Source organism: Nelusetta ayraudi, unplaced genomic scaffold (assembly GCF_046127955.1).
Source record: "Nelusetta ayraudi isolate G7.1 ecotype Tasmania unplaced genomic scaffold, CSIRO-AGI_Nayr_v1 ptg000011l, whole genome shotgun sequence".
Classification (NCBI taxonomy): domain Eukaryota; kingdom Metazoa; phylum Chordata; class Actinopteri; order Tetraodontiformes; family Monacanthidae; genus Nelusetta; species Nelusetta ayraudi.
In genome coordinates this window covers 10856261-10881753 of record NW_027466061.1, presented here as the reverse complement: position 1 = coordinate 10881753, position 25493 = coordinate 10856261, and the positions used below count along the sequence as shown (strand labels likewise).

The following is a 25493-nucleotide window of genomic DNA, read 5'->3' as shown; positions in this document are numbered from 1 at the left end:
GATTTGCTTGAATGCACCTTCACAGAGACACTGAGTCATTCCAGCACATTTTCTCACATGAACTCATGCATTAAGGTTGTCTTTTTTTACTTGCCACACCCTCTGGATAACTGAGTCGTTTCCTGGTCTGGAACAAAAGAAACTGTACACTCTGGGTTGGATGGGGAGCAACTTAATCTCGGTGTCTTTGCCGTGTTTGAACTGAAAACCTGCAACATGCTGCCGCTGCTCTTCCTTCTCGCCGCATGTTTGGCCTCGTCTGCGGCACAAACCAGTGAGTAAACTGCTGGAGGTCTCTGGTTAATGAGAACAATGTAGCTGAGTACACTTTATGTGTAGAAAACTGAAACCAAGGTGACGTTTGTCCCGATAGCAACGGATCCTCTCCCTCAACCAGCAGGGTGGACTCCAGTCCTGCCGTCAGCAAATTATAACAATGGTGAGTGAGTTTAAAGTTTCATTTACTGAGATTCAAATCAACTTCTCTACCAACACCTGTCTAATTATGGAGTTCCTGCCTGACAGTTTTGGCAGTCCTTCAGACGGCCGTCCTGTCCAGCAAGGAGCTGAACAGAACCTCAGTGGCTCCCATCTTGAACCACGTAAGTAACTGCTCCACGTCGGCTTGTTGAGCATATAAACCACGTTGTCTTGGCTGAGCTGTTGGTGATCATCAAGGCAAACTCCTTGCTTTTCAGCTCTCCAGCGTCATCCGGCAGCTCCAACCCAAATTGTACTTCAGTCTCACACTGAAGAACATCACCCGAGTCTGAGGCACGTCCATCATAACTGAGCTGGCATGTTGTGATTCAGATATTTCTGTTTTTGCATCCTGGTCCACTGATTACACGCACAATACTTCACTAAAGAGATTGTTGATTTGATTCCGTTATTGCTAAGTATCAAAAATATATTTTCCTCTAGTTGTTGTCTGTGCCACCTGGAAACATTACGCTTGACTGAAGCTGTGTAATTTTGTTTAAAAAAGAACTGGTAGTTGAAGCTGTATTAACAAAAAAATACATTTTTGGAATGTTAAGCATCCTACTGATCAGTTGCCTGGTGAACTCAATTTAGACTGCCAAATTCTTAACGACAAAAAGATGTTTCAACTACAACTCTGTTTATTCAATAGTTTACATTAGTTTTAATTAGTTTACACCACACTACTGGTACAAGCACATTTTTTGTGTCACAGCATTAAACAGGCAGATGACTGTTCCAACGCCTACATAACATTCATTGGCACGCATGCGCACACACACACACACACACACACACACACACACACACACACACACACACAGACTGTGTGAACTGGTTTGTTAGAAGGCCTGTGTGCCCGACAATCATAAGAAGGCCGAGTTACAGACAACATGCAGGACAGTGGGAACCAGTGTCAGGTATCAGTGTGCGCTGAGAAAAACAAAGTAAAACGGAGTGTAGAGAGAACAGAGGAAACAAAAATGAAAGGTCCAATATGATGCAAAACTTCCCAGTGTTCCCAACATCAATTTGTGTCTCCAGTGGGTCAACACACTCCCCAGAAATGAGAAAAATGTATCCTTTTACTTGTTTGATTGCTACTCGCTTCACAAAGCACGCAGCAAATCAGCCTCCCTGTGATGTCACAAAGGGCACTGACACATCATCACCCATGGTTTCCAGAATTGCGACAACCATCCAGCAAAGCAGCAGTTTCAGTGGGAAGCTAAAATCCAGCATTTTGTTTAGCTGGAGGCTGCAAACAGCGGGCTAAACGGGCTATCTTACAGAGATCTGTGGAGGCTGTTACATTATCAAAGGCTGCTCCACTCTGCATAAAGAATAAAGACTGCTCGGCGTCAGTGTTGAAATGCACAGCAGTTCCACTTCCAGCCAGTGGAGGGCAACAAAGACTCTCCCTGACGGGACCTTTCAGAACCTGCTGCTTGCAGTTCCAGGGCACCGTGGTTTGTAGACACAGCCGCTGAAAAGTTAAGCTGAACAGCTTAACAGTGTGTATACAGTGTCACCTTGTCAGTGTGTTTGTCTTAACCCGTGTCTATTGAGGACTAAAGATGCGTGTGATGCCTCTGTGTGTCCCGTTAAGCCTGTTAATGCAGTAATCAAGTTATTGTACAGGTTGTGACACATTGCCGCCTTCTTACGGGAAATGTTTTTGTTTTGTCAGTAAGTTTTGAGAGCAAAAAGAAACTGATATGTAAAGACAAATTCTGGGAAGTGGAGTCAAAGTGGAGTCTTCATCTAGTGTTTTGATGGGTGCAACAAGTCGTATTGGTCTGTTCAACTCATTAATTGAGTGTGCAAGCTGTAAAAATGGCTGTTAAATTGACACCTTTTATTATTAAGAAAAAAACAAACAAAAAAATAAAATGGTTTGTTTGTTGTGGTCTTTTGGTTTGTTTGTTTAGTTTTGGGCATTTTCTGGGAAAAACACACATTTTTTCTTTCAAACATGATAAACATTACCACTCAGCACTTTTCATAAGTGTGTTTTCACATACATACATACATACATACAGGAAACAGTTTCGCATTCAACGCGCGGGGAATTGATTTGAGCCGCTGCAAGCACCCAGCAGGAATTCCTGATTGCATTTTTACGGTTGTTCATTCATTTCAAGGTAAAAAAACAAACAAAAAAAGGACCACATGACCCATGATGTTCTGGCACCCTCCATCTCTTTAAAAGCCCCTCTGCCCTGAGTGTGTGTTGACATTTGGAGGACACAGACTCACACACACACACATACACATACACAGACACGGAGACAGACTGCCTGCAGCATGAGATCCCTGATGCTAGCTGCCGTTTTCCTTCTGGGAGCGGCGCTCTCCATCACCGTGCAAGATGGTACGGCGCAGTGCAAGGTCAAATGGTAAGGTCAAATACAATTTGTTCTGAATCAGGAAGTTGAGCTCAAGGGCAGTGAAAATAGGGGAGAGTAGAAACTGGAGTATCAGCAAGGTAACTGCTTTTGTTTAGTTTCTTTGATCTAAATACATCCAGCATGAGCTTAGTGCAACTCAGAGAAGCAGTGGTGGTGCCAGAACTTGCTGCAGGAACCTGTGATTGCTAGATAGTTTAAGTTAGTGGAGGAAAAAGTCATTCTTTCAAAACAATCTCATATTTTGAATACTTGTTCCAGTCCAACATGCTGCATGGCAGTCCAGCAGTTGTTGCAGTATTTGTGACATATCCCTTCATCTCAGCATCACAAGGAGCTGAAGATATGGTGGCACCATGGTAGCACGTCGAGTAAAGCAGGTTTGAGTGATTTGTAACCAAAATTCCGTAGGATTAAGATCATACTAGCGGAATGATCTCATGGCCTTCTGCGACAAACAGCAGGTACAGGGAAGAGCTGATTTTAAAAAACAAACAAACAAACAAAAATCCCAACAACATCCCACATACGGGAGAGATAGAGGGAATAAATGAGGCCTGTGACAATTAGAATTCATTTTCACTAATATGATGTTAGATTGAGGAAATGGGTGGCTGGTGAGGATTTTGCTGCAACGACAATCGCACAGTTGGACGCCGGTTAAATAGAGTTTAGATGATTCACCGGGTAGCATTATTTTCTCTAACCAGGTGATTAACTGGTTAAAAGAAAATTAGCACAATTGTGCAATTGTCACAAGTGTGTGGTCCACATATCGATTGCTAAAAGTTCTAGTTCAGTCACTGCTTCTCTTTGTCACCCAAGACTGTTGTTGGGTTTTGTCTCCATAACTTGTTTCAGATGGAGAAATGACTGCAATGATTGCAGGCTTCCACCTAATATTGATGCAACATGAACTTTTCATTTTTCCAGACATTTCTCCTGACCATTGAATGTCCCTAACTTTTAGTGAGCAGTTTATGTTTTTGATCTCTTCTTTCTTCTTTCATATAAAATAAGGAAACATGAGCAAAAATAATACATATACTTGAGGATTTTTTTTGTCATAGATATGTAAACAAGAAATATTTGTAAATGCATTAGAAATATATCTGTGGACAAATGTATGAAATGTTTAAAAATTCCTTGCAAAATGAGAAATATTTGTGTGCTTCTGAAAATGACTGTTGTGGAGGGAGATGTTCTGGCCTAAATTCACAAATAATTTTGACCGCCTAAATTTGCGAATCCTTCTGTGGCACATTTGATCCTTTTGGAAGCATTTTTTTTTTTCTTTCACACCACATTACGAAAAAATTGGTGGATGGAAAACATTTTTTTTCCACCAACTGGATGCTTTTAGTGGAATAATCTTTCAAACAAGGCTGCCTTGGTTCTAAGTCCACCAGTGCAGGGCGTCATGAGATCCAACTAATGCTTGTAAGCAGTGACTGGCCTGCGTGAAATCTGGTGTGAAGAGGTCAATGTAACGTGAAGCCAGAGTTCAGAAATGCCTGATTTATCACAAATGTCCCTCTGGACATGTGAGCCTGCAGGATCAATCACCACGCCATTCATCTGTGCCCGCGCAGGGATTTTTCTTTCCCATGCAAACCCTATTTTCCGGTGGTGTCATAAAGTCGGGACAGGCCGATTCTAAACGCTGGTCTGTGCAGGTTGTTCGGCATCTCTTGCCAGGACGTCTACGTGAAGCTGCTGACCCAGATCAAGGCCTGGCAGATCAGGCAGAGCTGCTTCTATGCGGGGGAGAAGTGCTCGTATGAGGTCAGACGCATCACGGTTCACCTGAGGGGTTCTTGCTTTGTGTGACAAAAAAAAGCTCTTTATTTTGAGTTGAAGTGTGTCCAAGTTTTCAAAAAGTCCAGCGTCTCAAATTCTAATTGGCTGAGAGTAGAATATGCACTAACTCCGAGTTTTGCTGCAGTTGGTGTCGACGTCTCCCTACCTGATCACGGCCACGCACACGTCTCCCACCACCAAGAAGGTCAACGACCTGCAGTTCCTGCTGGAGCAGTCCACCGTCTGCAAAGTGACGGTAGGTTCCCTTCGAGGCAGGTTCCCTTCGAGGCAGGTCTGCAGACGCACAGTGAGCTTTTGTTTCCAGGCTGTGGGATCTCCGTGGCTGTGACGAGACATTGGAGTGCATGAAAAGAAAAGCTTTGTTTTAGATGCTGAAGCTGCTTAAAGGAAGCTGAAAATCAGAGTTAATTGTTTCACCTTCTTCACTGAATAATGTTGCCACCTTTTTCCTCTCACAGTCTGTATGTGTGTTTGTACCGGGACAGACAAGTGACATGCTGTTTGTGGTTGTGCAGGGTGAAGCCATGTCGGGAGATCCGGCTGATGATACAAACTACTGCAGCCTCCAGAACCTGATCAACGGTAAATATACACGTGGCTGTTCTGCTCTAATTAGAGTCAAGACAAGTGAAACTGTAACCTGCTGGTGTTACATTCACCACCGCATGTATGTGAGTGTGTGAAGGTCAGTGTTTGTTACGCAGCAAGTGTCACACTTGAAGTTTAAAGTTGAAAAACATAAGAGGATATCAGTGCAAATCTTTTCATATGTCTTGTGACTTGATTTGGCTACCCATGACAAGGCTGGGGTGTGTGTGTGTGTGTGTGTGTGTGTGTGTGTGTGTGTGTGTGTGTGTGTGTGCGCCTGTGCTTGTAGTTGAGGGCAACACAGGCAGTCTGACAGACAGAGAGGGTTCATGGCGCATAGTTTAAAAGCACAGTGGAAGAAGACACAGGTGAAAGCAATGAGGGTGGGAACACATTCCCATTAGCTCCAGTGTCACTGGACCGTTTTCTTGTTTCCCTTTCATGATGATTTGTTGAATGACAAGTGTGGCGGAGATGTGGGAGAGTACTTGGCCGGAAAATTTCCCACCTACGGGAAACCAGTTCATTCATCAGCTGGTGGCGCCTCTCATTCTGTCAAGCTGTGGGACCAGATTCTTCAGCAGTGATATAGTGCCAACATAGATACGATCAGCTCAACATACGCCGGAATTCCTAAACCCACATGCGGTTGCAAACATAAAAAAAAAAAAAAATTCCATGGGCTTAGCCAACAAAGAAAAGAAAACGACTACAATGAAAACTGTAACGGACAGTAAGTTTCCCATAAGAACATTTTGTGCTGCTGTATAAACAGTTCAGACAGAGTCACATGAACCTGTTCAAGTACGGCTGACAGGAGTTGCAGGATTTTATTTTTTACAGAAGAGAAAGCAAGCAGACAGTTAAGTTCAGGAGATAAAGGCTTTTCTTCAAAGAAAAAAAAACCTTGTTTAAAGAGATTTGTTTGTACATTTTAAAGATGTGTTGCTAACTTACCATCAGCAGGGCTGGTACTGATACCAAGTAAACACAGCAATCAGCATCGCTGATACAAATACTGCTCCTCTTTATTTGTGTGTGGTGACCAAATGTCCCATTTTCCCCATCCTTGTTTTTGTTTTTAATGGAAAGGGACAAAAATGTCCTGGTTTGGATTTAGACTTTAAATATACTGAAATTATAAGACATCTTTGAGTAAACTTAGAGTATCATTTTAGTCCCTTATTGTTAGGGTCAAGTGTCCTGATTTCCGGTGATTGAAATTTGATGTCCCTAATTCATGAAAGCTGCTGATGTCCTTTTACATGAGGCTGACCCCAGCACATGGCCTTACCTATGTCCTGCTGGCACTGCCCATTCAATCTCAACAACAGACAAAAGGGGGCAGAGGAAAATGTGAGAGGGGCAGCGCTTACACAGACTGATGGACTTTGGGGAAGTAAAACGTTCAGAGTTCAGAGCCCCTTCTTTCACATTAGCACTCCATGGTATCTGTAACAATTGTCTGCACTGATGTTAATCAGCGCACTGTGGTGGTGGTCAGACTGCACATCCCTGCTTCCTGTCTGACGATGACTCCTGCTCTGTCTTCTTCCAGGAAGTGAGCTGAACAGTGCTGAAGGATACAAACAGTTCAGCAACAAGTGGATCTGTGCCGGCTTTGACACTGCCAACTGCATTCTGCCATAAGACTGGAAAAGATGGGTGCAAATGCTATTGTGTTTTGTATGTGTGTGTGTGATTATCCAACTGTCCGTCGTCTATCACCGCTTATCCTGCACGCTGGCCCGGGGGTCATTTTACATCGCTACTGCTTCTGGCACAAGCGTGGCATCGATCTATTGATAATAGCTCCCGCATGAATAACTGCAGACATGTGATCACGTTGGTCAGTTGAGTTTGAGCTGTATATATAAAAATGTATATGAGGGCAGTTGGATTTTTTTAAATTTTATTTAAAACACACAAAGCAATCAAAATTGACGTTAAACATGACAAATAAATAAAACTAAAAACTAGAAATAAAACACATCCAGTGTGTCATTATTTGTTTAATGACTGAAAAAGTTCATAAGACTTTTCTGGTTCGAGGGTCAGAAATAGTTCATGGAACCGGCAAAACCAGCGGATCACAGATTGTAGAGTACAACAGAGTGGAGCAACAGGTTGATGCTTCAGTCTGCCTCTTCTCCATAAACATCAGGATGGCAGATGGAGCCACAATGGAAAATTCAAGTAAATCTCATTGAGTCCTGATATAAAAAAACAACAACATACGAACAGAAAAGAGTCTTTCCTGATCCCCAGAGACACTTTTTCAGAGCGATGTCGACTTTGTGGTCATCACGCCATTTCGTAACTCTGGCAAAAAGAAGGAATCCATTGATGCTCATGTCGTCAAGTTCCATGAGTCTGTCCAAGTGTTCAGGGAGTATTAAACAGACTCGAGAGCAGCATCTGCCTTTTTAAAAATGTCTTTTACTCTGTTTTGCTGCCAGCCTGAGTCTCCGTCCCGGTGTCGAACTCAGTCAGGCAGCAGCAGAGGAGAATCTGGGTAAACCTGGTGATGGACGCTGCAGAGGGGGAGGAGAGAGTGGAGGGATGAGGAAGCAGTCAAACCAGAAACAAGTATATTCAGTACTAAATGGAACAAGTTGTACTTCCATCTCATCGACTGAATGACCTCTAAAGCACGATGTACGTGGGATGTATGTTATCTCTCATGGACTTTAGAAAATAAATGTTGTCTCACTCGTCTGGGTTTGAGTCGGCAGCGTACCGTTCAGCTTGCGTATAAACTTGGGCCTCCTCTCCTCAGGGAGGTGAATGGCCACATAGTAGACAGGAGCCCCAGACAGAGCGATGCCGATGCCGATCAGAGAGTTAATGGTGTCTCCGTACAGTGGGACGATGACCAGGAAGAGGCTGCACAGGCAGTAGACAAACGGGAAGAACAGGGTCAGCTGTGGAGAGAGAAAAGCCACATGAGTAGTTAGCTTTCTCTCAAAAAGCCCCATAATGTACAGAATTTAGTTCACTGATATTGAATAATAAATTAACAATAATACATTTTATTTGCAATGCACTTTACATTAAAAGAAATCTCAAAGTGCTACATAAAAACAACATGGGTAAAATAAAGTAAAAATAGTTAATCAATCAGGCTTTCTGTCATAAAGTTCCATCCTTTGCCAAATGTGTTTCAAAGTATACGGTTTTGGAAATCAGCTCATTGTGATGTCACAGGGGGGACTGAGTTAGTGGGTTAGCGACTCTGAGAGCCTCCTGTTTTGTCTCCTTCCAAACGTGTGGGAGGTCCAACACTGCATCACTGTTAGCAGGAAGCTAACACCCAGTAGGAGGCTGTGGACACAGAGCTAAATATGCTGTTTTCGGGTTTTTTTTTTTCTTGAGATGACAGTTGGATACCTTCAATATATCTCTTAGGTGCAGTCATCGAGAAACTGATCTAGAAACTGTGCCATCAGTCCAGCCTGGACCAAGAAGAGAAAGAGCTCAGACTGCAGACTCACTGCGCTAAGTGCTACGTAGATTCATGTGTTCAGATTTTAGCATTGTCACCGTCTAAAACATTTTCCTACACGCTTTTTCTCCTTATCCATATCAACCGTGTCCGCACCTTGACCGGCCTGTGCCTGTCTGGCTCGGTGACGCGCAGGTAGATGAGTCCGGCCACAGACAGGCCCACATAGAGCCAGTAGCTGAAGCTGAAGTAGTTGATGAGCTGGAAGACGTCCTCCACGCACAGGAAGATCAAACCCATCAGCCCCTGCAGGCCGGCAATAGCACAGCAGCAAATGCAGTTTTTCTGTTGTTTTAAATTCTGATGCGTGCGTGGTGAGAGAGGGAGTTAAAACAGGCCTCACGTTGAACAGCAGCGCCGGCACGGGCGTGTAGCGCTCCAGGTGTATGAGACTCAGGCTGTTGGGAAGGTGGCCCTCTCTGGCTCCCACGAAGAACAACCTGCATGCGGCACAACCGACAAGTTGCACGACAACCAGGACAGAAAAGTCAGCACATGGTGCGTTTCCTTAAAGCCTGTGTGCTGCTTTTTCCAAATACCGTGAGGCTGCGATGATGGAAGCGTTGAGTCCACCGTAGCAGGACATGGCCACAGACACAGGGATGATCCAGCTGAACGGTCCCAGGACGGCGTTCCCGAAAGTCTGCAGGGGTCACAGAAACATGGTTTGTAAGGGACCAAGCCAGTCACATCGTCCGTACATCAGTAATATCACAGCCTGAGCACTGCTGAATTTACACCACCGCTCAAAAGTTTGGGGTCACTGAGTAATTTCTGCATTGAACTCAATTATAAGCAGATTCATGAAATAATCTACTGGAAAGCTCTAAGAACGTTACTCATGCACATCCTTACGCATCAGCATGGATGTGCTGAATAAGTTATGGGATGGCTTTGACAGTTGTTACCTTGAAGGTTTAATTGAATGTGATTACAAAAAACAAATTTCAAGTGTGAAACATATGGCTATAATTACAGAAGTTGAATGTTTTGAAATTGCTAAATAAAAAATGTAAACATTTCTAAAACAAAGCTTTGTGTCGTAATGACACTGAGTTGTGAGTGCTAAACCATAATAGAGTAAACGAAGCATCGTGGTTTACATTAGGCTCTTTAAAACAGCCGACTTCTAGTGTGCTCACACAGAATTCTCTCAATCACTTTTAGTTAGACATTGGAAATGGTTTTCATTAAACACTACAATGTTCCCATCCTTGTCAAGCACATCTTGACTGATTTTCGTGCAGTCATAATGATCGTGTTTAAGATGTTACTGGTTATAATGGAGTTCAATGCAGAAGTGCAGGAGTGCAGAAGTGAGTCAGTGACCTCAAACTTTTAAACGGTTGTGTATTTGCAGCCAATCACATAGTCCACGTATCAGTTATACCACAGCCAGAGCACGGCTGGATTTAGCTCCGGAGTCTGAGTATGTGTGTGTGTGTGTGTGTGTGTGTGTGTGTGTGTCACTGTTACCACAGCTACAGCGTCACTGGACAGAAGGGACGGCATGTCCAGAACCACGTAGTAGGCCACGTTGGTCAGCAGGTAGATGATGGTCACCACTGGCATGGAGATGGCGATGGCCAGTGGCAGGTTTCTGAAAGAGGAGCCAAGGACTGAGCGTAAACACGGTGCATTCATTTTTGTCTTCGGTGTGTTGCAACACGCTGTCGGTTCACTTCAGAGTGCGGCTGGATTGCTCAGATTTCAAGTCTGAAATCTCTCACATCCATGTTGGTGAGCTCAGATCGGTAGTGTGCCCAACCAATCAGCAAGCTACCCTCAAAAACCACAGGGGACCAACGAGTTGGGGAATACATTTTTAATATTTTTTTTTTTCTCCAAAATTTTTGATTACTCAAACTGGCATTTGGCAAAGTCTCAACGCTTCTGTTGCGATGTTGTCCACCTTGTATTGTTTCCGACTGGCCTGAGCAGTGGTAAAAACTGAATAAACCAGCTTTGAACCTGACAGGGCGACACGGTGGCGCAGTGGTTAGCGCTGCCGCCTCACACACAGCAAGAAGGTTGTGGGTTCAATTCCGGGGCCCGGGCCTGGGACCTTTCTGTGTGGAGTTTGCATGTTCTCCCTGTGTCTGCGTGGGTTCTCTCCGGGTTCTCCGGCTTCCTCCCACACTCCAAAAACATGCACGTGAGGTCAATTGAACATTCTAAATTGTCCGTAGGTGTGCATGTGAGTGTGAATGGTTGTTTGTTTCTATGTGGCCCTGCGATGAACTGGCCACTTGTCCAGGGTGTCACCCTGCCTTCGCCCTAAGACAGCTGGGATAGACTCCAGCAGACCCCCGTGACCCTGAGCTCAGGAATAATCGGCTATAGAAGATGAATGAATGAATGAATGAACCTGACAGGAAGTTCACCCAATTACAATTATATATTTTTTTTAACAGTCCTCCCCTTAACATTTGTTTTCTATGGGCCTTTCTTCAGGTTAATCTGTTTATCTTGGAGCCGAACAACCACACTTTTAGCAGTCTGAGAGACTCGGACAGCGTTTGCGTTGTTACCTCTCTGGGTTCTGAATCTCCTCTGTGACAAAGTTCAACGTGTCCCAGCCGGAGTAGGAGAACAGAGCCGAATAGAGGGCCAAGGCGATGGCCCCGGAGTCGGTTGAGGAGCCTTGGAACGGGTTGTCGAAGCTCTTTGTTTCTCCTGCGAGTGAGAGTAAAGCTTGTGTCACCACACACACACCTGCTGACTCATCAGAGAATTTAGTGGCCTTCAGTCTCCTGCCTCAGCCCCACCAGTAGACATCTTCAGGATTCCCACGACAATGATGAGGAAGAGCGCCAAGAGTTTGGTGTAGGTGAAAACGTCCTGGACCAGAGTCCCCCACTTCACATAGGCACAGTTGATGAAGATGAGCATGGCTGGAGACACCAGAGGTGGAAAAGAGACAGTGAGAATGATTAAACCCCCCTTTTTCTGACTTTATGATTCCATGAGTCAAGATAGTGTTGAAATAATCACTGGCCAGGGCTGCCCTTCAAGACTGGTGTCCCCACTGCTCTCTAACCTAAATACCAGAATTCCCAGTACAAAGCCTGGCAGTTAACCAGGGGTGGTATTTTTGCAGGTCTGGACTGGAGGCCGATCTAACTATAGCTGATGGCAGTTTCACGCACACAGAGGGACAGAGAGCTCATTTCCCCCTGAGCTTGGCAGATCAAACGCTTCAGTGCCTGTTTTTGCTCCTTATTTGTTGCGTGTGGAATATAGCTTGGCTGCCACCCGTGTTTAACACCATAGACATGACATGTCAGCGGTGGGGATAAAATTATATGAAGTCTAAATGAGGAATCTGTTAGCACATTGCTCAGCATTAAAAGTGACCCAACTGATTTTTAAAAGTCTGAGTAAAAACTGTGAAGGTACTGAATTTATGAGTCACTTTAAAGCATGTGATGTTTTAACCAGTTTTCTATTTTTAGAACTACTAACTCCTAACCGACCAAAAAACCTGGTGAGGTAATCAGGCAATATTTACTGTGCGATATTGTCAATTCCTCAGTATTTCCAGCATTTAAAGGAAAAGGCATCTACGTTGAAGTTGACCAGCTATCTTATCCAGGCTATTTTTTTAATAATTATTTTTATTGCAAATCGATGAACTGGGTGCCCAGAGACGGTCAATAAATATCTGGGCCTTGCCTTGACGTTTCTCATTATTACATAATCAATTATTGTAATTGCATGTCCAAGTAACAAACCAAAAAAAAGGTTGATGCTGTCTGAAAAATGCTAGAAACAGACCAATACCCAAGTGGGAGAAGCTACAACAACAACAACAACAGCAACAAAACTGGACACGGGGCCCTTCTGGGTTTTTCTACATCAAACTTTGCCTCATCAACAGTTTGATGAGGCAAAGCCCCAGCAAGCGCCACGCTTCTTACAGAGGCAGGCGGCGGCGATCAGCCGCACCGCGTCGTACGGCGCCTGGCAGGTGGGGTAGAGCGCCTCCACCAGGTAGTTTGCGAAAGTCAGCGAGATCACAGCCTGACTGGCCGGCTCGATCAGCAGGATGGACGTCCACAGGCGGATGAAAGCCAGGAAACTGCCGAAAGCCTCCAGGATGTAGGCGTAGCTGGCGCCGGACTTAGTGATGGTGGTGCCCAGCTCGGCGTAGCACAGGGCGCCGAACACGGAGAAGATGCCCGCCGCGGCCCAGATGAGCAGGGACAGTCCGTAGGAGCCGCTGTAGAGGAGCACGCCCTTGGGCGAGACAAAGATCCCCGAACCGATCATGTTGCCCACAATGAGGCAGACCCCGTTGACCAGGGTGATTTCTCTCTTCATCTGCATTTTCTCCTCCTGCTTGGGGGCCTTCAGGTCCTCATCAGACGACACCCGAGAACTCGGGCACATGGTGTGGGACATGATGGCCACCGTCTGCCTCAGTTCCCCCATTAGACCACCGCTGCTGCTGCCGCCGCCGCTGCTGGAAATAAGGTGAGGTTGGAATTGAACGTGAACATTATTTTTAGACATTTTTTGCAAAATTTCAAACATGCTGTAATCAGCACAATTCATCTTACCGAAGCAGGCAGTAATCTGTGTCAGTAAGCTTTACTTATTTTGCTTGATTTGCTAATTAAAATCACACAGTATCTGGAAATCAGGTCTCTGCGAGGTCACAAAGGGCACAGATGCCTCAAGCTTCTGGCCTGGTCCTCCCTCAGTGACCACTGTGGGTTTTTCCAAACACGTGGAAGCTCCAGCAAAGAATCACTTCTAACAGGAAGCCGAAACAAAGTATTTTTGAAGGCGGCTGTCGACAGAGTGCTAAATATGCTGCTTTCCTGGTATCTATCAGGCTGTTTTATCTCTTCAGTAACTAATCATGCCATGTTGCCCTAAGGTGGTCCAAATTGACTAAAGGACCAGAACGTGGTCTTCAATTACACAGGCAAAGTCTCCTTGAGTCGATTCACGCTGTGGTTTTATCGAAATGCTTCTACACTCCAAATATCATCATCCATAAAAATAAAGTTCAGACTTACTTTATTGTCCAAAGAGGAGAAGATCAGGTGTCGTCCTGCATGCGGAGACCCTCTCAGGTCAGTGTTTCTCCCCTGAACTCGGCCAGTACATTGGTGAGCTGTGCAGGCTGTGTTGAAACCCCTGCTGCCCGGCACGGCTACAATCAGTGTTTTTCCAGCACTCTCGTGTTCCCCCCGTGCTATTTTCAGAGTCCTGGCCCCAGCCAGCCATCAACAAGCAGTCCAACATGCAGCGACGGCGTGCTCAACTGCACTGCATGACAAAGACATTTTCAGAGGGCCGCTGAAACTTCAGGGAGGCGGTAGGGCCAAATAACCGTCACGCTGCCCGTCGCCCTGCTGGCAAAACAGCAGCGATATTCGCTGGGCACCATCTCGGTGTCAGTTGTTGTTTTGGTGTTGGGTAGTTATCGTTTTTTCACATGAGAGGCCAAGAATTGCTTGCAGGCCATCCGCCCTACTTCAGAAATATTTACAGCAAAACACGTCTGTCTACAGTTGTGGGGGAACGTGGCTGCGCCTGGGGGGCACGAGACCTTAACCGTCATTCCGAGGGGCCTCCGCGTTCCTCGGGCGGCGTCACGTGATTCGTTATCTAAAAGAACACCATGGACCTGCAGGAGGCGGCGCATTTAGCCCACTGTTTACAACTTGCTGCCAACACTGATGCTTCACATGTTTGGAAGGAGACAAAACCCCGGGTGGTCTCAGAGGGCGGAGCCAGCACCTGGCTGGGGGTGCGGTCACCTGATCAATCTGCACTGTGATCAAAACATCAACCTGTGGCTTCACTTTTAGCCAGAGTTCTTCTTCATCGTCCCTCAGTTATTGTGTGCTAGCAAAAGCAGGAAAAGAACCCGACAACTTAGGCCCTTAAAATACAAACACAAAAATCGAGCAACTGAGGAGTTAAAAACCAGGCCCACTTTAATGACGTTTAAAACAACATATGGAAAAAAACTGCGGTTTCTGCAGAAACCCGATGTTAACATGTGATTAACACGTACAGCAGTATTGTGCCCAAGGCTGAACTCAATCTGGATTTTTTTTCAAATTTTATTCCCGGTAAGGCAGTTTAAGATATAACAAATCATCACGTAACAAATATAACACATGACGCTTTCAGATCACACATACAAAACAAATTTGTATGAAAGGACAAGACTTTTTATCCAAAGTACAAAATATCTTACAACTTATCCTCGGCCGTCAGACTCTGCCTGATATGTGTGTCAAAGGTTTTTGCACTTTTACTTTAGTTGACACCAAAAGCAAGTAATGAGGCCAGTTTAAAGTTAAACAACTATGGAAGAATAAAGACTCTGCTTGGTCTGTCTGTAATGACTGACAGGCTGCAAACAATTACAAACAAAAGTGCTTGAAGCCATAGAAAAACACTGTCAGTAAATGCACCACTTATGCTTGAGAAAAACTGAACATGAGACTGATTTCATTCATTTGGAGCAAAAAGTTAAAATTTAAAAATCTCTCTCACACACTCTCTTGCTGTCTCTCTATCGTTCTCTCTCTCACTCACACTCTCTCTTGCTGTCTCTCTATCGTTCTCTCTCTCACTCACACTCTCTCTTGCTGTCTCTCTATCGTTCTCTCTCTCACACACTCTCTCTTGCTGTCTCTCTATCACACACTCTCTCTTGCTGTCTCTCTCTCACACACTCTCTCTTGCTGTCTCTCTATCACACACTCTCTCTTGCTGTCTCTCTATCACACACTCTCTCTTGCTGTCTCTCTATCGTTCTTTCACACACACAAAAAGGAGAAGGAGAAGCGAAACTAACACAGCTGGCCAACACAACTCCCCTCCTATATACAGATTAACTGGTCGACCCAAGTTGAAATGTGGATTTTCTCCACAAAACAAAACATTTCAGGTAATAAAGGTTTTCACTCTCATAACAAGAAGATCAGGAAGCACAGAGACAGTAGAAAAAAAGTCCCATCAGTCTGGTTGATGGGGAAGGGAGGTAAATGTTAGATCAAACTGAATCACAAGCGGTTGTTTGTTTGAGGTAAATTTACGGTTTGCTACAGGTAAAGCAGGTTTTATCGTCACCTTAGTTGTTGTGGAAACATTTTCTTTGACATTACAATAGAAAAACAAATCAACTGTGACAGGAGTTGAGTAGAACTGCAGATAGCAATGAATCACAAGGAGGTGGTGAAGTCAAATATTCTGGCCGACACACTTTCAACTTGCCAACTGCCGCAGACAAAAAGGAGCCAAAGACCATGGACGCTGCCCACACTAATGCTTTGACCATTTTAGAACATATGGATCATTTTGGTGAGTGCAGGCCTTTGGCCTCTGAAAACTGTCTTATTTTTAATGCAGGCTAATGTGCACGGCCCTTATAACGCTCCAGCTAACAGTGGAAGTTCAGTCTAAAAAAAAAAATTAAAAAATGCACACACTTAAAATGCAGAGCTATAAAAACTTACATTTAAATGATAGTAAAATAAGCTTTCAAGACAAAAGCATAACCTAATAATAAAAAGGAACAGGACCCCAACAATAAATCCACTCAAAGTAAAGTGACTATAAATAAATCTTTATATAGTTAAATTAAAATGAATAAAATAAATCACTGATTCAATCAACAAAAAAACCCGGTATGGGTTCTGATGATACGGAATAAAACCGCCTCATCTCCAGTCGACGAGAGGACGCTCGAAGCTCAAAGCTCTTGTGGCTGCTGCTCTTTGTTCAACCAGCTGATAAGGAAAAAAACAAAAGGAAAGAGAGAGACATCATGGACCCTGGTGACAGCGTAGTGTTGAACTGGAGAAGGAGCTGGGCCGCCGCGAGCAGCCCCGCTACAAGTTCCTGATGTTGAAGGACATGGAGAGCGGCGGCAGCGGGGGGCTGGGCAGCGAGGCGCCGATCTCGGCCGGGTACGGCTTCAGGCCCGTCTGCTTGTTGTCGTGGAGCTTGCGGACAACGATGCGGCAGAAGTCCTCGTTCTGCCGGTGGCAGTTGTCCAGCAGGTGGCGCACCTGGGCGGTGCGGGTGGGCTGGTTGCGCACCAGCTCGTAATCCTCCCGCATCAGCATGGAGCGGGCCAGCAGGGCGTCCAGGCTCTGGTTGAGGCAGGCCTCCGTCATCTGGTCCACGATCTCCTCCCGCCGCGTGGCGATCCAGGCGGCCACGGGGCTGTCCGAGGGGGGGCAGTGCCGGGCGGGCGGGGACTCGTCGCCTGACGGAGGGGAGAGCAGTGAGCAGTGAGCAGTGAGCAGTGAGCAGTGAGCAGTGAGCAGTGAGCGCCTCAAGGACGGAACACATTCACACTGGTAATGAGTGAGCAAACATTCTGCTTTCATGTCCTGTCCTGGGATTTTTCTTTTTTTAAAGAAAGTGATGAAAACGTCCTGGTGTGCAAAGAAAATAATCTATACAGTAATTACCAGGAAGATTTATAGATTCACTTCAATGTTCCAATAAACTACATCTCTTCCATCTATTGTTTTTTTCGTGCGGCCATGAAATTGACTCTCTGCACTTGCACTGCTGCATCTTTGAGCAAACTTTTTTTTGAGTATCAGTTGAGCGTCTCATTGTCAGGCTGAGTGTCCTGGTTTTCATTCATCAGACTATTGTCACCCTCCAAGGACAACTCTGTCGTCAACTCTTTGGTGCCGCAGGGCCAAATATCTTGCGCAACACCTGAGGACATGTGATGGTTTTTGCGCAAAACGGGTTTGAAGTGTGAATGTCAACTACCATCGACACCACGTTGACGTGAGTCATAAGTGCGCATTTTGGAAATGAAACCAATTCAAACTACACACAAGCCTTACTGTGAAAATCAAAGTGCTGCTGTTAGGCTTTTGGACTTGAAATTGATTAATTATCAGCGTTTGAAAACACTCTTCTGTTATTTAAAGTTCATCATCTTGAGAGAACACAGAATCAAACTTTTTTTTTTAATCTCTTTTTGGGCGGGAGTGGTCTTAAACACTGAACCATGTCCATTACTCTTCCTGTATTATTCCTCTTTTCAGGTTAATCTTTAAACCAAATGTAAAACATTCAACACACCTTTTTTTGTACATTTTCATTAGAGTGTAATGATCATGTCTAATGTGTGGTTTGATTTTGGTTTGTTGCCGTACATTGCTCAATAAAGCGTACCTGAATTTGCATGTGAGGGGGTCTGCCTCAAACCTTGTACCGCTAGCATGTCTTGACAATCCTAACAGAAAGTTTTTGACACACTGGCTTCTTTACACTGGTCTAGGTCACGCTGGCCAGTTGTGTCAGTCATCAGTTGTGTGGAAACATTATTGTTCATTTCTCCATGTCATGAAATTAAAAAAAAGGTGAGAGGCTACCAGACAAAAGGCAAAAACAACAACATGCACACAGAGCCAGACTCAAACACTCACAGACAAACCAACTTCTTCCTCAATTCTTCTCCTGCTTGAAACTCTCAATGATCATCAGCCTGTGCCTGCTGCCCTGATTGGCTGGGTAGTTTTCCACTAGGCTTTGAATCTCATACCTTTGTGCTTAGAAAGTGGCTTGAGGGGAAGAATATCTGGCATTGTCTCGTACTCGGTGGCAGTGAGGCCAGGTTTGACAGGTATGTTGAGCTCGTTAATGGGCCGCACGCCCTGGTAGCTGTTGAGGTTGTTTGCGGTAAACGAGTCGCGCAAGGAGGCGGCTGGCTCCAGGAAGGACGATGGGAGAGCCTCTGTGTCAGACAAGGGACGGAGAGAGAGAGGGAGGGAGGGAGAGGGAGAGAGAGAGAGAGAGAGAGAGTGAGAGAGAGAGTGTAAGGGGCGGCGTGAGACCAAACAGAGCACGACTGACAGAGGACTGACGGCTGCTGTGCACTGACGTTTGGAAGGAGCGCCGCCCATGCTGATGAGGTCACAAGGCAGAGACATGACAGTCTCCTGCGAGGAACCTGAGCCCGAGTTGGAGCTCTCCTGCAGAAGGCAACACGGAAGTGATTAAGAGTCCCATTCAAAGCTTTGTCTCAGCTTCTTTGGTTTCAGAGGCACAAAGAATTCCAGACAGACGGACAGAAAGGCCACTGACCGGCCAGGTGCTGGACCTGTCCTGGGGTGCGCTGGACTCCTCCTCGCTCCTCTTCTCACACACTGCCGCGGCTGCGCAGCACTCAGACCTCTCCCTCAACTGCGGGTCAACAAGGAGGAAAACAGGAGTGAGTCAAACTGACGGTGCAGACAAGCGGCTGGGAGGTGGAGTGAGATCAATGTTTGCCATCAGGGTGGCGAGAGCCATAAAGCTGCTGGTCTGAGTCACCGACGGGAGACGTAGAGAAGAAAGCAGAACGGCTGAGGGGTCAGAACTGTGTCACGTGGCAGAACGGCACTTCCGAAATGTTTCATACCAAAGGATCCACGGAAATGTCAGATTTTGTTTTGAATCTGATATCCTGTTTACATCATTGGAGACACATAAATGGTCTGTCCCAAAAATGATTGACAGGCCTGAGATAAAATTCTCTCAAGTAAAATAAACAAGTGTTGAGTTCCGGCTGATATCCTGTCCTTCATATCAATATCGCACTAAATCAACAAACAGTACAATACAGTTCATTGCCATGTGTGCACCGTATTCTGTTGCCTGCTCATGTCCAAATGTTGCATTTGTGAGTCAATAATGGATGTTCAGGACAGAAAAGTAGCTTTTTTCATTTGAAGTCACCTGAACCCACATCCTCTTTTTTTAGGTTCATACTTATTTTTAGCCGCCCAGCAGAATGGAGTTTACCAAGGACATATAGACTAAGCTTCTACAGAAACACCCTCTGCCGATCACACTCACCTGCATGGGCACACAGAAAAAGAGGAAAGGATACACAAAGGGGGAACCTATAACAGAAAGCTCTGTGAGCGGGCACTGTCTGTCTGGTCAGAGCGTGACCGCAGCTACAGTGCATACGTGACATGTGTGGCGACAGTAAAGTGGCGAGTAGCTCGGGATTATGCACGTTTCTTTTGGGTCATGCGGTTTTCGGGCAGCAGGGAACATGCTTACACTCATGGTGCATTTCTGCACACCAAGGGCAGCAAGAGGAACTGCTCCAGGGTCTGAACCAACTTCCTGTAAGACTGACTCAGTGAGGTAACTGTCTAAGCGCATGTGTGGAGGCCTTTCTGCTTGAGTGCAGGGGGATCTGCGACACTTGCGACTGACCTTCGACCTTTTGATCTCCAGCACGGCCTCCAGGAAGTCAATCTCGTCATACTTCCTCACCATTGGCTCCAGCTCGATGAGACACTCTGGAAAACAACACAACTTAACTGCATGTCATGCTGTGAGTTGTCACTAATCTGGGATACATCAGCTCTCTTTGTGATGTCACAATGGGCTGATTTTTAGAACTGTGTGTTTTCTGGGAAGTAGAGCATGCAAAAAAAAAAAGAAGAACGGATGGATTATTTTCTACATGTCTGAGCATTCACCACTAGGTTCTAAACATATCATTGTAAGAAGACCTTGGTGAAGTGAGTATTGCACAATGTGAGTCAGTTTCTGCTCCGCATCCCTGTCTGTGTTCTGACAAATATCCTGATTACACATGACTTAAAGACAAAGGACCCTCGAACTTCATTGCAATTTAAAAAAAAAAAAGCATCCTTCAGTGACAAATTGACTTTATTTGCTATGTTAAAGGTCCAGTGTGTCAAATTTGTCTTGATTATGATTTTTATATTGATAAAAGCTGAACACACTGCCCGTAAATATAGTAATAAATGTGTATACTCGCAGTTTGGTTTTCCTCCCCTTAAAAAGGTTCTCAAATACATAAGAATATACATTGAGCAATGGTCTTGCTCCTAGTTAGCTGCCACCTTGTGCAGCCATTTTTTAAGGAAGCCCGTCTGACAGTGTCCTAAATAGGAAACGCACTGTCAGGCAGGCTGCTTTAAATACTGGGCTTCCTTTAAAATTTTACACACTGAACCTTTAAATGCTTGAATAAAATGTTGACAACTTAACAGAGAAGAGCTTCCGGGTCACTGGGAAGTACTACTGTTTCTTATTACTCAACAGAGGGAGAAGCAGCCTGTCGTCTGTCAGAGTGCTGAAGACGTATTCCGAGCTCGGACTCACTGAGAAATGACGGCCTGTCGTCTGGGTTTGAGGTCCATCCGCTGGTCATCAGGCCCACCAGAGTGTCTCTGCTGGGGATCTCGGCGGGCAGGCTCTCCAGGCTGGTGTCTGGGCGTATGCCGCGCAGCACACTGAACATGATCTGCATGGGGTTGGTCACCTCTGAGCACCACAACACAAGCGCATCGTGAGTCCGGTTTGCGCCCCAATCAATCAAACCCAAACCCACATTGAGACATAAAAGAAAGTTTACCTTCAAATGGAATCTGCCTGGCCAATACTTCCCACATGATGATTGCATAGCTGTAAATAGGAAAAGGAGGTTGGGGGATTTGAGAGCAACGTTAGTTTTGCACTGGTAATCCCCCTCAGAGCCAGGGGGACTTTACAGCAAGCTAGGCAGAGAAGCTGTTTGAGGAAGGAAGAGGAACCTGTTGAAGAAATTCAAACTTATTTCTCAACTGCTTAAACTCTGTCTTTTAAATTAAAACGTCAAAACAGACTATGTTGTAAGAAGGTGTTTTTTTAGGATGCGTGACGTCACAGGAGATTTTCTATTTGGAGTCAATATGCGTGAAACTTCCTTTCAGTTGCCGCTGACATAAGTGAGCATCTCTATTTAATAAACAGGCATTGTGAATGAATGTAAGGACATTTCTCCCATTAAAAAAAAGGGAAATGCGCAGAGATGAGGCAATGTCAAAGGATTGAATTGATGTCAGCTTCCTTCTTTACTTGTCACAAACAGGAAGTCCACATCTACATATCAATTTTGTAGCACTTGTAGTTTTCTTTTACATAAAATAAATATTTGTTGGTTTGATGTTTGTCAACAGCAAGACAAGACTATTCAGGCACAGGAGGACAGCGACTTCCATCTCCACTACCACCACTCTCTCTTCATGCCTTTCACTGAGGAACTGTTGTCTGGAGAGTTTGACAGATTTTTCTCAGAGTCTCTGGGATGCGCCGTCTTACCTGTACATGTCGTGTTTCACATCAGCACGACGATTCTTGGAAGCTTCGTACGTCTCAGGAGGCATGTAGATGACTGTTCCGCCCATCTCTGTGGACTTGGACCCAGAGCCTTTACTGACGGACAGCTGGCGCCACTTTGAGAGGCCAAAATCTGCAATCTGAACTCAACAAAAGCAGAACAATTACATTATTTTGATAAGAGTCACACTGAAGCTATGGGAGGGTTGTCTATCTTAAACTCTCCAGTATTTGTCTACGTTTGTTCTGAAAACATCCAGAAGCGAATTCTCCCCCTCTTTCACGTACTTTGACGTGAAATTCACCGTCCAGCAGAATGTTTTGCGTCTTCAGGTCCTGATGGAGGAGGGGCGGGTTCATATTGTGAAGGAAATTGACTCCCAGGGCGATCTCGTACAGGGTCCTCAGCCTCAGAGGCCAGGCGAGCTCGGGGTACAAATCTTTCTGTGGACAACGCAGAAAGACACACACACAAAACCATCCAGTTTGAATAAGTCAAGCAAGCAGACTAGGAGGAATGTAACAACATGTGTCAGGACACAGGAGAACAGACCAGCATGAATTAAGGCATTACCTAACTTTAGAAGAGGTAATTTCCACTAATTATATTACACTGCCTTTCTTCTTAGCATTACTTGTCTTTACGCGGTCACGTCAAAGTTTTGAAAGACACAGGAAAACCAAGTTTCACTTTTGCTTGGCTGAAGGCTTGAACGTCAATGCAAAAACAGGCCAGTTGAACAAGAGCTGCAGAATGTTTCAGACGGTCCATCAGCGGGCGTTCGTGTTTCTTCTGAACGAACAGAATTTAACCGTGGGATTAATTTAGTGTTTCACTCCTGAATACCTCGTGCAGCAGCAGGTCCAGGGAGCCATTGCTCATAAACTCTGTCACAATGCAGAAGAACTCGGGTTCGTTGCAGACGCCAAAGATCTGGATTATGTAGTTGAATCTGGCCTTGTGGAGCACCTCGGCCTCCTTCAGCAGACAGTTTCTCTCCCTGCAACACAGCCAATCGTATGCACACACATACAGTAAGAGCTACTGGCAAACACTCAACTCAACCTTCGTGGCTAGGTGATGTCGTCATGAGAAAAAAGTTATGTTTTCAGTCTTGTGACAAAAGGCACAACACGGAAGCCCCCTTCCATACAGTAAACTAAATTGGTAATCTATAAAGAGCTGGTGTGTGGATGTCAATAACAAATAATGCGATGGTTCAGAATTACACCACTTCAACTTGATTCAGATCTTGGATCTCTTGTCATCTCTGAACGACCAGTAGACATATTTTCATGATGTAAAAATAAAAATGATAATACTAATACTACTACTACTACTACTACTACTACTACTAATAATAATAAATAGTAATAAATCGCGGTTCACTGGTTATCGACCCAGGAATGTTATTTACAGCCGTGCAGATGATGCTGCTCGTATCTCTTCAACCGCACAGCAGAATAACACCAAGACAGCTTAATGTTTAACCGTCGACGGATCATTTCCTAGTCACCGTGCGTGGCCTAATTTGATTCATAAGGCGACCCAATACGAGGACTTAATGTACCTTTCCCCGACAGGACTGTCGAGTTTCAGACACTTGATGGCCACGGTGGTCCTCCAGTCGGAGTGCTGCGCCTTGAACACGGTGCCGAAGCCCCCGCGGCTCAAGTAGTACAGGTCCGTCAGCTTCTGGTAGGGGATCACCGGCAAGGTGCTGGTCAGACTGACGATGTTCAAACAACCCATGGCCGCGGACGGCTCCATAGCACACAGTGAGCCTCGAGCGAGAAACGTTTGAGAATATATCCTCCCGCTTGGACCAACAGCAGCAACAGAAAGCGGAACTGCCTCTTGTTACTGAGAAGGCGACGAGTCAGACACATGCCATTTGGGATGTCGCCGAGCCTGCTAGCGTGCTAGGCTAGCGGCAGTGAGTCACTTCAAGTGAAGCGCTCCGCACGTTAGCCGATATATAGAAATCTATAAAAATATAAAAAAACAAAAAAACAAAACAAAACACACACACACACAGTGCGCACCGCCTCTGGCAATGGATAATACTGTGTGAATATTGAATTTAATTCCAAGAACAGCAGCCAGACTTCCCCTGTGTTTGTCGTCACGTGCTGCGCTAAAATAAATACGCCGAGCTGAGCTGTCACTTATGGCAGGTAGGCTTGTTGTTGCTAAGACGACGCGTTTCCGGGTTTTTTCTAGTGGTGCGTTTGAAGTCGTAGGGTTTTACTTTCTCTCTTTTCTCTCTCTCTCTTTTTTTTAAATGCTCTGTTCTCGTTTTTAAACATAGTGATGTTTATGCATGCAAACATTTATTGTTGCTCTTTCATGGATAAAAATAGTTTAGAGAAGCTGAGCGTATAAAAGTGAGTTATTTACTGGGGCTTTTTTTCTTTTGCCACATTGCTCGAACGATGGCCTCATGTTTTTTTTTTTCAGTTTCCTTCTACCGAACACTGCGGTTGGCCCTGAACTCAGCCGTTGAAAAACGGGGGTTTTAAACTTGTTGGAAATTCCCAAAAGTGGGTTATTCCCTATGAGAGAGAGAGAGAGAGAGTGAGTGAGTGAGTGAGTGAGAGAGAGAGGGAAAGTGAGAGAGAGAGAGCGAGAGAGAGAGAGAGAGAGAGAGAGAGAGAGAGAGAGAGAGAGAGAGAGAGAGGCTGCTTACATCATGTTTGAGAAACAATTTTTAAATGTCAAAAGCAAAACATATGGAGCATCGATACATCCTGCAGTAGACGAGAAAACATGAAGGAACCACCCAATGCAATATTTAACATTTAAGAGTAACTGTTTGTAAGTTATAATCTCTCATTTAATTTACTGCTATTACAGCAAGTAACCCTGACCTTTGTACACTGGTGTATATACAGATGGGCTGCTTGCCAAAATGTAAGAGTTCAATAAAATGCTCAGTGCCTGACTCACTGACAGATTGTGTGGGTTTTGCGGTCTGTTTGCCATGCAGTTTGAGAGGAAGATGTAGTGATAGATAGTGGCCGTCCAACAAAAACATCTGCAAGCATAGATTTTCTGGTCATCCAGCGTAGACAACAGAGAACTTCTCTTTTCTTTTCCTTGCTACTACGTCACACTCTTGCTGCATGCTTGGGGAATGACACACAGAGCAGAGGTGGTAAATAATGACTTACATAAGCAGATGCAGTTCAAACAGGCCATTAGTATTAGCATAGAGAATTGTTTTATTGGACGGCTTCCCACCGCACAATCACAACATATTCTCTAAATATGAATCTGAATTATGTGTTTTTTTTCTCTTATAAACAAGGAGAACTCTCCTTGCTCTGGAGACCATGACTCAACAAAGCACGAGGTCACTCGTCTCCTATAATCTGAAATCCCTCACTGTGAGTCAGCATGTCACTCAGTCACTATTTTATGGGCAATGCAAAAAAAAGTCCTTACACATCATGTTTTTTTTTAATGAGGGCACAAAGTAGGCTCTGCTCAACTCAAAGCAAGAGGAGACTTTTGACCATTTGGTATCTTTTCTCCTTGGCAAGTAAGACGCCAT

The 25493-nt window shown here is 44.9% G+C and overlaps 4 protein-coding genes across 7 annotated transcripts in view; 1 reads left to right on the top strand and 3 right to left on the bottom strand.

Moving 5' to 3' along the window:
• The window catches only part of eif4a2 (eukaryotic translation initiation factor 4A2), an 83031-nt gene that overhangs the window by 22012 nt on the left and 35526 nt on the right, over nt 1-25493 (bottom strand). Inside the window, exon 2 of the mRNA XM_076020839.1 lies at nt 13340-13358. The gene's annotated coding sequence lies outside the window, so the exon portion shown is untranslated. The remainder of the gene's footprint in view (nt 1-13339; nt 13359-25493) is intronic.
• On the top strand, nt 2721-7121 carry LOC142884894 (uncharacterized). The gene is made up of 5 exons (XM_076020873.1): nt 2721-2882; nt 4568-4676; nt 4837-4947; nt 5228-5294; nt 6859-7121. The coding sequence occupies exons 1-5, from the start codon at nt 2791-2793 to the stop codon at nt 6948-6950; spliced, it is 471 nt and encodes a 156-aa protein (XP_075876988.1). The 5' UTR covers nt 2721-2790; the 3' UTR covers nt 6951-7121.
• On the bottom strand, nt 7395-13384 carry LOC142884871 (Y+L amino acid transporter 2). Of its 4 annotated transcripts, none has more exons than XR_012926216.1 (10): nt 13368-13384; nt 12726-13267; nt 11574-11699; nt 11337-11481; nt 10282-10405; nt 9345-9448; nt 9149-9245; nt 8902-9051; nt 8041-8186; nt 7395-7834 (listed from the first exon to the last, which is right to left on the bottom strand). XR_012926216.1 is itself a non-coding variant. In XM_076020829.1 (10 exons), exons 2-10 carry the CDS (start codon nt 13237-13239, stop codon nt 7740-7742), a joined length of 1539 nt encoding a protein of 512 aa, XP_075876944.1. In that variant the 5' UTR covers nt 13240-13267; nt 13368-13384; the 3' UTR covers nt 7395-7739. The 4 variants fall into 4 exon arrangements, 3 of the variants coding, with proteins under 3 accessions (XP_075876944.1, XP_075876946.1, XP_075876945.1); XM_076020829.1 differs by having other exon boundaries at nt 8041-8224; XM_076020831.1 differs by lacking the exon at nt 7395-7834 and adding an exon at nt 8691-8755 and having other exon boundaries at nt 8080-8186.
• Nucleotides 14742-23934, bottom strand: ripk2 (receptor-interacting serine-threonine kinase 2). Its single transcript, XM_076020825.1, has 11 exons — nt 23508-23934; nt 22784-22937; nt 22225-22380; nt 21919-22076; nt 21194-21243; nt 20941-21102; nt 20020-20105; nt 18895-18993; nt 18692-18782; nt 18353-18544; nt 14742-17047 (listed from the first exon to the last, which is right to left on the bottom strand). Exons 1-11 carry the CDS (start codon nt 23705-23707, stop codon nt 16668-16670), a joined length of 1728 nt encoding a protein of 575 aa, XP_075876940.1. The 5' UTR covers nt 23708-23934; the 3' UTR covers nt 14742-16667.